The 13,567-nt window shown below is 39.5% G+C and overlaps 1 protein-coding gene across 4 annotated transcripts in view; it reads right to left on the bottom strand.

Annotated features, from left to right (window-relative positions):
• Positions 1 to 13,567, bottom strand: part of UIMC1 (ubiquitin interaction motif containing 1) — a 130,923-nt gene that overhangs the window by 4,070 nt on the left and 113,286 nt on the right. For all 4 annotated transcript variants that reach the window (XM_044228860.1, XM_044228886.1, XM_044228869.1 and 1 more), the window contains one exon: positions 1,977 to 2,055. In XM_044228860.1, the coding sequence (XP_044084795.1) occupies positions 1,977 to 2,055 (79 nt within the window). The remainder of the gene's footprint in view (positions 1 to 1,976; positions 2,056 to 13,567) is intronic.

Here is a 13,567-nt window from a genome sequence, read left to right as displayed (position 1 = left end):
CAGATTCGCTCAGCAGGATCGCCAATAAAACTTAGCCGACGCCAATCAAAAGGACTGAGTGATTAGCGGTTTTCCCTGGCTGTTTCTCTGTACCCTGCTGTTGCAGCAGTGGGATGGTAATGAAATCAGTTCTTCTAACTATCTCAAACAATGCTGATTGCTCTTCAGACATAAAATATTCTGTCAAACTCTTCTGAAATTAAGTGTAATAGTTTTTTTCAAAGGGAAGTTAAGATTTAGACAGAAAAAGGAACACCAAGTGCATTAAATCAAGATGACATTTTTACCAGGGTGGATGAACTTGTCTGATTAGTAAATCAAGTCTGTATGCTGACTTCCCTAATTCTACAACCTGCAACATCAACTAGGAAGTTAGCAAAACCATGTAGTTCTGCTAGAGTCTTTTGTGTAATTTCATATACACAGCTATTTTTATCTTTTTATAACAGTATAATCTGTAGAAAGAGAGGAAACTGTGTCCTTGAAGTAAGGTTTATTGGGCATCAGTGAAAACAGAATCACTGGGGACAAAGGAAGGAAATGAACAATCATTAACTATTTTTTCTGTAGCAAAGAACTGGTATAACGCCCTTTGAACACAATTTCTCAATTAATTCTTTTGCCCTATTAAGAAGGTACTTTTCACCCCAAGGTCTTATTAGTTAATAAATATCAGAAGCCAGGTCTGCTTGATTCTTAAGATCATCTTAGTTTTAAGAAGCTAAAGACAACTTTCCAAAGCTTGCTATTTTAGACTCTTTCTGGCCTTTACTAGTCAGTTACTATACAGCAAGAGTGATCTGAATTAGCTCTACGGAAACTTACTCTGGAGGTCTTTAAAAATAGGAGCAAAAAATTGCCTTATGAGAAAAGCTAGACCAGTGTACCTTTAAAAACTTATGAATTAATGCAAAAATCATATATTAACCCCCTACTATATGAGAGACAGCAGGACTGTGCAAGGAGCTTAAGTTTTTGAGTCATGTGGGCTTTGCCAGTTCTGGTAGCATGATCTTAACCAGTTACTTATAATTTCCCTCCGATTTATCTACTTAAAAAAAGAAAGAAAGAAAGAAAGAAAAACTATCTTATCAGCTATTGTGAGAGCTACGAAGTAAATCATACACTTAGCACAGTGACTGGTACATAATATTAGGTGTTAGACAAACAGCTATTACTGTTAACTGCTGTCTGAGATGCATTTTATTAGACGCTGAGGATATAAACATGAATGAAGGCAAGTATGTGCCTTCAAATAATTCACAGCCTATCCAGGAAGACTGAAATATCAAAAACGAAAAAAAAAATTACTGCAATATGGTAGGATGAATATAGTCCTAGAGGAATGTCCACATGACAGGATTCCAAAAGGAACAAGTGATCAGCTCTGCTCAACTGAATTAGAGAAAGCAGCCCTGAAATTTCAGATCTAAAATCAATTTCAAAGATAAATATTTCTGCCTAATGACTACTACTGTAATGTATTATTGGTAGTGTCTTTACTTTCAGGAGGTGTCACTTATACCCAATCATCCCATAGAATGTACTTTGTTTCTTAGTCAAGCTGCAACCCACAACCCAAGGAAGTCACCTATATTGCTCAACATTTTGCAACTCAACTTCTGTACCATTACTTCGCAAAATAGCTCACTGCTTCCCAAAAGTACCAAACACCAATACACAAATTCAAAGAAAATAGAAATCTAAGAGCAATGTACAAATGGAATGGGTGGCAGGACTTTTTTAGGGTTATTAAACATACAGAGGCCATCTACACTGACATAAATTAGGAATAAAAAGATACAGAGGCCATCTACACTAACAGAAATTGGGAATAAAAGAATAAATTCAGACATCAAAGCAATGGAGTGATTGGAAGGCCAAGGAAAACCACGGTAGGAGAGGAATGGATCTCTTTATTCAGTATAAGCCATAATATGTCAAAAGAGCTCCGAGAACACAGCATACCTACTTACTTGTCAATGTCTAGGGACGTCTGGGCAATTGTCCCACTGTCACTCTTGCTCTTGGCCTCTTTTTGTCTCCGAGTCAATACTTTCAACAAAAAAAGAAGGAAGGGAGGGGAGGGAGGGAGGGAAAGAGTAAGGAAGGGAGGGAGAGAGGGAGAGGAAACAAGGAAGAGGGAGGGTGGGGGAGAGGGAGGGCAGAAGGGAGGGAAGGACAAAGAAAGAGAAAGAAAAAAAACTGTTAGTTGGCAGTAGAATCCAAATATAAAAGACAAAATGTATGTGAAGAAGCAAAGTTTAAAATCCTATTTCCCTGGAAAAAGTGCACTGTGTGGGAAACCTCTGCTTTTCTAGCAGAGAATAACACCTGTAATGTATGAACTGAAATTGCCAGCCACAAGATATTCCTGCTAATGAGAGATCTTTTTATCCCCTACTGCCATGAGATCTAACGATCTAGTCAAGGGGCACCCAGGTGGCACAGTCAGTTTAGTGTCCTATTCTTGGTTTCAGCTCAGGTCATGATCTCAGGGTTGTGAGATGGAGCCCCAAGGGCTCTGTGCTCAGTGCAGAGTCCACTTGTCCCTCCCCCTGCTCATGCTCAGGCATGCTCTCTCTCTCTGTAAAATAAATAAAATCTTTAAAAAACATTTTTTAATTAAAAAAAAAAAAAAGATCTAGTCCACATAAGGAAAGATTTTGTGTAGCACCCCAACTAGCAACACTGAATCCCTTTACACTTTCCCAACCAAAATTCTGTCTGGTGTGACACACACTCCAATGATGTATTCTATGACATACAGTAATGATAGCTACATCTATATGAGTACCCATATTAGCTCTAATCTTTACTCTAGGAAGTGCTCCAATTATAAGAGGAAAAAAGTTCACAATGGTTAACACAACCAGTTTTTCCCATCACACTAGGACCACCTTCCAGTGCTAGTGGGTATAAACAGCTTTAGCCCAGGTGGCATACCAATACTTTGTCTCACAACAAAAGGCATCTATTTATAAAATAACAGTCTCTTAAAAGATCTTGGAGGTTAATCAACTGGTTTCTAGTCTTCAGTCCTTGCAGTAACAAGAAAAACTATAACCATCTCACTTCCAATCTTGTCTTCTTCCCTCTTGACTTGAAATCCCCATGCCATAGAATTTAGGAAGGTTATCAGTTCACAAAATAATTAGTTTGTAAAGCATTGATCTAGTCAGCAGTCAGGAAACTTTTTCTAAAGGGCCACAGTAAATACTTCAGATTTGGCAGGCCATATGGTCTCTGTCACACTACCCAACTCTACACTGTAGTAGAAGGCAACCACAGACAACACATAAATAGGGTGTGGTATGTTCCAATAAAACTTTACAAAAACAGATGTCTGGCTGGATTTGGCCCCCTGCTGTTCATAGTTCACCTTTCCTTCTAGTCCAACCCTCTACTCATTAAAAAAAAAAAAAAAAAATACCTTCCATAAGCATCCCCAACAAGTTATCATACAGTCTCAACTTGATTATATACATTCACTGAGGGGAATTCACTTCCTCCTAGGGAAACTCATTCTATTGCTACACAACAATCCAGTTCATTCTGTATTTACTGGGGACTGTATGAGTAAGTTTACCCCCTTTTCCATAAGTCAGCTCTCTGAACACTTAACAAGCTACATTACAATCTTGGATTTACTCAGTTGTCTGCCCCACTGAAATGTAACCTTCTTCAAAGCAGGGACTATATCTAGTCATTAATCCAATCTCTAATGAGTGCAGAAACTTTTGATTGCCTAGGTTAATTCTAATCTTTAAAACAATCCTCTAGGGACGCCTGGGTGGCTCAGTTGGTTGGACGACTGCCTTCGGCTCAGGTCGTGATCCTGGAGTCCCGGGATCGAGTCCCACATCAGGCTCCCAGCTTCATGGGGAGTCTGCTTCGCTCTCTGACCTTCTCCTTGCTCATGCTCTCTCTCACTGTCTCTCTCTCTCAAATAAATAAATAAAATCTTAAAAAAAACAAAACAAAACAAAAAACAAACAAAAAAACCCAATCCTCTAGATTGGTATTACTATTCTGCCCTACTCTAAAGGTATGGAAACAAACTCAGAGGAATTAACTTTGCCAAGCTATCACAAATGGTAAGTGGTAGAACTCAAGATAGATCTAGATCGGTCTGATTTCCTATACCCAAGTTTTACGTTCCTAGTTGACCTTTACATACATCCCCATTTGTCAGTCTCTCTCTTTCTATGGACCAAATACTCCACAAGCAGTGTGACCAGTAGAGAGAACACAAGAACTACAAACTAGCCCACAAAGACTCATATTCTACTAATCCAGCCAAGACTGTATTTGCTTTGTTGAAAATCTTAAACTGAGCTTAAAGATAATTAAGATTAATGCCCTACCCTTCCAAATTATCTTCATATAAAATATTATCAAGACAAGTCTCCTAATTCTATACTTAGGTAACTAAGTTGTTGGTTATTTCCCCCCCTTAAACACAGGACTTTATATTTATCCCTGTTCTTTTCAGCTGAACATTCTAGTTTGTTAAGATCATCTCCAGTCTTGATTCTGTCATCTGATGCTATCAACTGTCTTTTCCAGCTTTGTGTCATCTGCATATATGACAAGCATGCTTTCTACATCTTCATCCAAGTCACTGAGGAAAATGGTTATAATAAATGACATGGCCAAGGAAAGAAACCTACGGCATTTTACTAGATAAGCCTGTCTTCTTCCTGGTCCAAATTTCCTTTAAATATTTAATCAAGCAAGTATTAATTGAGAATCTTAATCTTCAATGTGCAAGTAATTTGGGGGATATATAGGAAATTATGTAGTAGGGTCCTTGTTTTGTTTTGTTTTTTAAGATTTTATCCATTTATTTGACAGGGGGCGGGGAGAACAAGCAGGGGGAGCTAAAGAGGGAGGGGGAGAAGCAGGCTCTCCACTGAGCAGGGAGCCCCATGTGGGGAACCCATACCAGGACCCTGGGATCATGAATTAAGCTGAAGGCAGGCACTTAACTGACTGAGCCACCCAGATGCCCCAGGGTCCTTGTTCTTAAGCTTCCAGTTTACTAAGGGAGACAGCACATACACTTAATAACTATAACACAAGATGTAAAAAGATACGCATAATAAAACAAGATCACATATACACAAGCAACTTTTTTTTCCTCCTCCCTCACTCTTTCCTTCCCTCCCTCCTTCCCCTCACAAGCAACTATTAATAGTGTTTGTCTCTGGGGAGGATGACAGGGACACTTGGGGAATGCAATAGGAGGGTGGCATGTTTTTGCACTATATACTTTTCTGTACTGTTGAATTAAAAATTAAAAGGGAAGGAAAAATAGACCAGATTATAGAGAGGTCTTAGATACAAGTTAAAGTACACTATCTATTTCTAAGATTCCTTCCAACCTACAGATTTTATAAGTAAAAATATAAGTACTGTAGGAGAAAACCATCCTGGACATAGCCATATAACCACCTTCAAATCCACCTCCTATTCTATCAGCCAGTATTATTTATTCTATTTCTCCATCTTACGTATAAGGACTTCATGAGAGATTTTATCAAGTGTCTTGCTGAAATCAATTCTCAAAACGTTGGCACCTCACAGATTACAGAAACCTTTAAGGGTTGTTTTTTCTCCCCCCCTCTCTATTTGTCCTCCATCTAGAATACCAAGTATTTTTCCAAAAGAAATACTTGGAAAGCACTACACAGGCAAGGCTGAGAAAAGAATTGCTTCTAGCACTTTATATATACCCCTATTGCACTTAGCACATTTCTGTTGTTGTTTATATGTCAGTCCCCCTTCTACACTAAGCAACTTTCTGAATTCAGAGATTCTGGATTTTGTTTCTTCAGCATCCTCAGCAGAGTATAGCATTGATTAGATGCTAATAAACATTTGCCAAATTAAATCACAGAAATGTACTAAAAAAAGCTCTTGTTTTATGAGGACATTCTCTGTGCCAGGGAATTTATAAACATAATTTCTATTACAATAATTCTGCAAGGTATATATGATTATCTGTACTTTTTAGATGATGAATATTAAATAACCTGATCAAGATCACAAAGTTAAAACAATAACAACAAAGAAACATGGCACCAGGAATACAGTAAGAGTCTAACTTCACAGAAGAATATGTTGGGGCACCTGGCTAGCTTAGTTGGTGGGAGTGTACAAATCTTAATCTCACAGTTGTGGGTTCAAGCCCCATGTTGGGTGTAGAGTTAAAAAAATAAAATCTTAATAGGCTGCCTGGGTGGTTCAGTCATTAAGCATCTGCCTTTGGGTCAGGTCATGATCCCAGGGTCCTGGGATCAAGCCCCGCATCAGGCTCCCTGATCAGTGGGAAACATGCTTCTCCCTCTCCCACTCTCCCTTCTTGTGATCCCTCTCTAGCTGCTTCTGTCAAATAAATAAATCTTAAAATAAAAAATTAAAACAAAGAAGTGTATGTTATTTTATAGGAGCAGGCTGCCTTTCCTGGGAAATAAGAGGGTAAAGGATGGGAAAAGAAAAAGCTATAAGTGGTAAATGAGTGGGCAAGTGGAAAAGAATATGAGGGGAGAGATTTGGCTCATGGCTGAAAACTATATGCTAATTCTATTATTAAATGTTATGAGCAGAGTGAACTGGACTGGACCCTACAGCTACATTTTCCCTTTGAAATACATTACCCTATGAAGGAGCACAAAGGTATATGTTGTTCTAAAGGAGCCCACAGCTTCAGTTTCTGAGTCTTGACACAGCCATTTCAAATAGCTGCAGGAAGAAATTTAAGTCTAAAAACCTAACTACTGGTGACAATGCCAAAGATTTCAAAAGGAAGCAATGGAATCTGGGGACAACTACCCAAAAAGCAACTACCAGGTCGGAGGGATAAAACAGAAAGGAGGGATAACACTGAGAGCTGAGAGAGCCGCCTATAACCTACAACCAATAATGCAGGCCTTTGTGTAACACTGGATGGAAAACATCCTCAGGAGCTGTGCTTGGGACTTGGCTTGGCACTGTTAATACATTAAAAAGCAGCAACACCTAGCAGAATAAAGTGCATTGACTTCATAGTTGTCCAAGTTAGGATTCTACTAGCTGTGTTGGGTAGAGTAACTTGGGCAAGTAACTTAACCTTAGTATCAGTTGACTTACCTACAAAATGAGGTAACACCAAAACCTCACAGGTTTTGGTAAAGATCCTATCAGATAATCCAAATAAGTTGTAATAGTGTCCAGCCCACAGAAAATCCTCAACAAACCTTTGTTATTATTATTATATAATTCCCGTTATTATTCCAGCTTATTACTTCTTAGCTTTATCTAAAGATTTAAGACTACCCTTAGAATGTTAATAAAAAAATAAAAAATAAATTTTTTAAAAAGACTACCCTTAGAACTAGTGCCCAGTTTATCTATAAATTTAGATTAGGTCTTAATCTTTAGTTCTCATACTAATTTGTACAAAAAGAATGGTCAGGTAAGTAACCTGGTCAAGTAAGTAACCAAAACCTTACAGAACAATTATCAATACTGTGTAAACATTTGTTTCTACACGGTTTCCAAAATCTAAAGAAGACAAGCAATCAAAAATAAAGACATGTGGGTGTGTGGGATCGAGCTGGGATGGAGCCCCAATTCTGGATCCCTGCTCAACAGAGATTGTCCCTTTCCCTCTGCCCTTCCCCCTCACTCATGTGCTTGCTCTCTGTCTCTCTCCCTCTCTCTCTCTCTCAAATAAACCCCTCTAAAAAGTAAAAACATGTGGCCTGGAACTGTAAACACTGAAGATGATGACTCCTTGAGGAGAGTGGAAATTATATATACAAACAAGAGAAATTCTACTCAGTCTATCTCTCTCAAACTCAAAACTATCTCAGCAGAAAAAATGGGAGGCCAGAGTGGTGTCTGGGTGGCTCAGTCATTAAGCATCTGCCTTCTGCTCAGGTCATGATCCTGGGGTTCTGGGATCAGCCCCATGTCCATCTCCCTGCTCAGCAGGGAGCCTGCTTTTCCCTCTCCCTCTAACCCATCCCCATGCTCATGCTTTCGCAAGCCCTCTAATGAATAAATTTTAAAATTGTAAAAAAAAAAAAAAAAAAAAGGGAGGCCACAGAATTTTATATATGGTCCTGCTATGACTGACCATCCTCCAACCTAGCATTTCCTCAGTGGGAAGTAAGAGGAAGAAGGGGAGGCTTGCTCCATCCGCATGATGCCTATCTCAGTATTACCAGTCTCTCCTTAAAGACCCAGCAAAAAGGCTGTCATTAGAATTATCTACCATTTTCTGAGATGTGTGGCTGTTTAAACTGAAATCTTAATTAGAATTAAATAAAATTTAAAATTGAGCTCCTCAGTTACATGAGGCGTGATGAAACAGTCCAGTCCACTGTAGTGTTCCTGTTGCCTCAAGGACTTTTATTATTTTTCTTTTTAAGATTTTATTTATTTATTTAACAGACAGAGATCACAAGTAGGCAGAGAGGCAGGCAGAGAGAGAGGGGGAAGCAGGCTCCCTGCCCAGCAGAGAGCCCGATGCGGGACTCGATCCCAGGATTCTGGGATCATGACCAGAGCCAAAGGCAGAGGCTTAACCCACTGAGCCACCAGGCGCCCCTGCCTCAAGGACTTTAAATATTTCTTATGAATTAAGTCTCTGGTGATGAATTGTTTCAGTGTCAGTATATCTGAAAAGTCTCTATTTCATCTTTTAAATTTTTAATAACATTTTTAGTTTGGAATAGTTTAGAATTGTAAAAAAGTACTGGAAAGACAATGTAGAAATTTCTTTATAACATTCTTTATAATGCTCACTTTCTCCTAATGTTAAAATCTCATGTAACCACAGTACCTTTGTCAAAACTAAAACATTAACAATGGTACATAATTTTTTTTTTTTTTTTTTAAAGCAGGCTCCACACCCATCACGGAGCCCAACCCAGGCTCGGACCCAAGACCCTGAGATCAAGACCCGAGCTGAGACCAAGAGTTGTCTCCCAACTGACTCAGTCACCCAGGCACCTCTCTGGTACACAACTATCAACTAAACTCCATACTTTATTCAAATTTCACCAGTTTTCCTACTACTACCCCCCACTAAATATTCTTGGATCTAATCTGAGATACTTTATTACATTTAGTAGCCCTCATTTTTTAAAGATTTTTTGCTGGGTATAGAAATTTAGGTTGGTAACCTTTTTCTTTCAGAATTTTATAAGATTTTGCCTGTCTTCTTGCCACCCCACCAACTACCCCACTTCCTTTCACATTCCACTTATGATCTTCTCTCTTCACCACTCCTGCCATCATTCTTGTTGACTTTAATATCTGCTTATTAGACAGAACCATATGGAGTTGCAGTGTGTTGTTCCTAACATGAAATCTGATTAATTCTTGTTTTTCTCATCTGCACGTAACATGTCCTTTTGTCTCTGAATGATATTCAGGGTTTTTTTCCCCCTATCTCTGGTTTGAAACAACTTGATTATGATGTGCTTTTAAAATTTATGATGCTGTTTTTTTTCTTCCTTAAGATTTTATTTGACAGAGAGATCACAAGTACGCAAAGAGACAGGCAGAGAGAGAGGTGGGAAGCAGGATCCCCACCGAGCAGAGAGCCTGATGCGGGGCTCGATCCCAGGATCCTGAGATCCTGACCTGAGCCAAAGGCAGAGGTTTAACCCACTGAGCCAACCAGGCGCCCCCTATGATGCTGTTTCTTATGCCCGTGCTTCCTAGAACATCTTGGATCAACAGATTTATAGTTTTTATCAAGTTTGGAATTTTCTGAGTCATTAATTCCTCAAAAATTCTTTTCTGTCCCCTGCCCCCCTGTAGGGACCGTGGTTACCTGTGTATTAGGCCACCTAAAAATGGTCTCATAGTTCACTGATATTTTTTTCATTTTTGTGTGTGTTACATTTCAAGTGCTCAGTCGCCACATGTGACTACTGGCTATCATATATGACCCCACAGATATAGAACATTTTTGTCATGTGGACACCTCCTTTGGCTAGCACTGCTCCTTTAAGAGAGAACCGCAACTAATCCTGTCCTGCCTTAAGTGTTTACTTTGGACACCACGGGAAATCTAGATGTCCTGTGGCAGCTCTCATCACCTAGATTCTCAACCCCACCTGACTATTATCTGGAGGGACTTTTGTAAGCTAACTTGATCTTCCTATTCTCAAAATGACGTTCTCCCTTGGAACCTGTGTCCATGATCAATAAAACCCCTGATGTTTTCAGCTGCTTGTGTGAAAGTTTCCTTCATCCGCTTGGTCTCGCTGAAAGATGGCTGTCCTCCGAAGATACTGTTTCTCTTTGCACTTCTCAAGTACTGGCTATTTCTTCTTCTTTACACCACAGTACTACTGACCTGGAGGTGGGGTAAGCAGCCTCTCATTTGTTTCCAGAGTACTAGAAAAACCTAGTTTGAAACACAAACCACTGTGCTAGCCCTGCTACCCGCCCACTGAAGTCATCTACTATCCTCCTGGTCATGTGCCCCTTACCAGCTACACCACTTCCTGGCCATTCATTGAAAACTTTAACATAGCGCTTACTATCTTATCTCTTCACCACTCCTGCCATCATTCTTGGTGACTTTAATATCTACATATTAGTCTGAAGCCTATGAAGTTGGGAGTTTTTGTAGGTTCAGCCTAGAGTATGGCCTGTCCAATACGCTGGCCTCTCAGTTCCTTGACCTTTTGGCTATCCGCTCCCGTGGATCCTACCATCTCAGCCTTTCTCAAGTGGGGTTCTGAGAGAAAAGTAGGCCTAATGCCCAAGACATCCATTGTATGTAATGAATTAGCCTCTGTCCTTTGCATCTCGAATGGTGCCAGTTATGTGCGATCCTTGGGAGAAGAAAGAAAGAGCCGGTTCATTTTCTGTGTTCTCCGGTTCCAATTCAAGAACCCTGATTCCTCAACCCTGGTTCTGGTTGAGCCTGCCAATAATAACGGTGCCACTTCCAAGATCTCATTTTCAGATGTCCGTTCTCTGATCTCTGATCACCACCACCCATCTCCTCCAAGTCACTCCCTCTAATATCCTGACTCCAATAATCCTTCAGCCCCACTGGGATGTTTCAATTCTAGACTATCACCTTTTCATTGTCCATTACCCTGTCGTGGCCTCACTTTTTACCTAACTTAGATTTCACGGTTATCATATTAACCATTCCCTTGAATATTCTCTCAATTCATTTCTAATTTCTGTTGTACGCCCTGGTAAAAACTCTATTTTGGTTAAATCCAACCTTCTACCTACTTACTACGTGTCCTTACAAGCAGCACAAAGTGCTGACAGGCTCACAGTATATTTAAGACCACACAGCTCGAGTGGCCCCTCAGTACTGCTCAGCAATCATCATGTTTCCGTAGTCAGTTTATTCTTCTACTCTCCCAGAGACTATTTAATTTCTCCTCTGCTATCCTCAAAACTCTAGTATCCATCCTGACTCTGGAGTCACCGTTTTTTGTTTTGATACAACAACTTTATTGAGATATGGTTCACATATTACATAGTTCACTAACTTAAAGTGTAATTCAATGGTTTTTAGTATATTCATAGTTGTACAACTATCACCATTATCAATTTTTTAAAAAAATTTTTTTAAAAAGATTTTACTTATTTGTTTGACACAGAGAGAGAGAGACAGATATCACAAGTAGGTAAAGAGGCAGGCAAGAGGGGTGGGGGAAGCAGGCTCCCTGCTGAGCAGAGAGCCCAAGGCGGGGCTTGATCCCAGGACCCTGAGATCATGACCTGAGCGAAGGCAGAGGCTTTAACCCACTGAGCCACCCAGGCGCCCCTCACCACTATCAATTTTATAGTATTTTCCAATAACTGAAAAAGAAACCTGTTCCCATTAGCAGTCACTTTCCATTCCCCTGCTAACCTCCAGCCCTAGACAAACCACTGATCTACTTCTGTCTCTATAGGTTTTCACATTCTGGGCACGTCATATAAATGGAATCATACTATGTTTGGTCTTTTGTGACTGGCTTTCTTCACTTAACATATGTTTCCAAGGTTCATCCAAGCTGTTGCATATATCAGTAATGCATACCAAGGAATTTTTTTTCGGGACCACTGCACCATTTTATATTCCCACAGAAAATGTACTTGGGGGGGTTTCCAATTTCTCCAAATTCTTGCCAACATTTGTTACTTTTATTTTTTTTTAAATAGCGATCCTAGTGGGTGTGAAGTATCTTGTGGTTTTGACTTGAATTTCTCTCTTGACGATTGATACTGATCATTTTTTCATGTACTTGCTGGCCATTTGTACATCTCTGGAGAAATATCTACTTGAGTGCTTTGGGGTTTTTTTAATTTTTTTAAATTAACATAAAATGTATTATTTGTTTCAGGGGTACAGGTATATGATTCATCAGTCTTACACAATGCACAGCATTCCCCATAGCACATACCCTCTCCAACGTCCATCACCCAACAACCGCAGCCCTCCTCACTCCTCCCCTCCAGCAACCCTCAGTTTTTTTCCTGAGATTTAAAAGTCTCATGGTTTCTCTCCCTCTCTGGTTTCATCCTGTTTCATCTTTTCCCTCCCTTCCCTCTATGATCCTCTGTCTTGTTTCTAAAACTCCTCTTATCAGTGAGATCATATGATATTAGTCTTTCTCCAACTGACTTATTTTGTTTAGCATAATAGCCTCTAGCTCATCCACATCATTGCAAATGGCAAGATTTTAGTTTTTTGATGGCTGCATAGTATTCCATTGTGTGTGTGTGTGTGTACACACACCCCACATCTTTACCCATTCATCTGTTGACGGACATCTAGGTTCTTTCCATAGTTTGGCTATTGTGGTCAAGTCCTTTGGGGGTTTTTTTGCCTTTTTTTGTTTGTCTTTTTTTTTTTTTTTTAAAGATTTTACTTATTTATTTGACAGAGAGAGATCACAAGTAGGCAGAGAGGCAGGCAGAGAGAGAGAGAGAGGGAAGCAGGCTCCCCGCTGAGCAGAGAGCACGATGCAGGACTCAATCCCAGGACCCTGAGATCATGACCTGAGCCGAAGGCAATGGCTTAACCCACTGAGCCACCCAGGCGCCCAAGTCCTTTGTTTTAATTGAGTTGTCTTTTTGTTGTTGAATGCTAAAAAGTTCTTTATATATTCTGAAATCCAGACCCATAAAAGACATAAATTCTACAAATATTTTCTCCCATTCTATATATTTTTCTTTTTACTTTCTTGATAGCATCCTTTGATGCACAGCAGTTTTAAATTTTGATGGTGTCTAATTTATCTATTTTATCTATTTTTGTCTTATATTGCTTAAACTTTTGGTGTCATATCTAAGAATCCACTGCCAAATCTAAGATCCTGAAGATTTACCCCTAAGAGAGCTACAGAGTTTTTAGTATTTACGTTTAGGTCTTTGATCTATTTTTTGTATATATTGTGAAGGGAGTCAACTTTTTCTTTTGCATGTGTATGTTCAGTTGTCTTAGCACCATTTGTTGAACAGACTATTTCCCCCTACTGAATTATCTTGATAGCCTCGTTGAAACCTGGTTAGCTATAAATGTACGGTTTTAATTCTGAGCTCT

This window comes from Neovison vison, chromosome 1 (genome assembly GCF_020171115.1).
Source record: "Neovison vison isolate M4711 chromosome 1, ASM_NN_V1, whole genome shotgun sequence".
NCBI classification, from domain to species: Eukaryota; Metazoa; Chordata; class Mammalia; order Carnivora; family Mustelidae; genus Neogale; species Neogale vison.
This window is presented reverse-complemented; position numbering and strand designations above follow the sequence as displayed.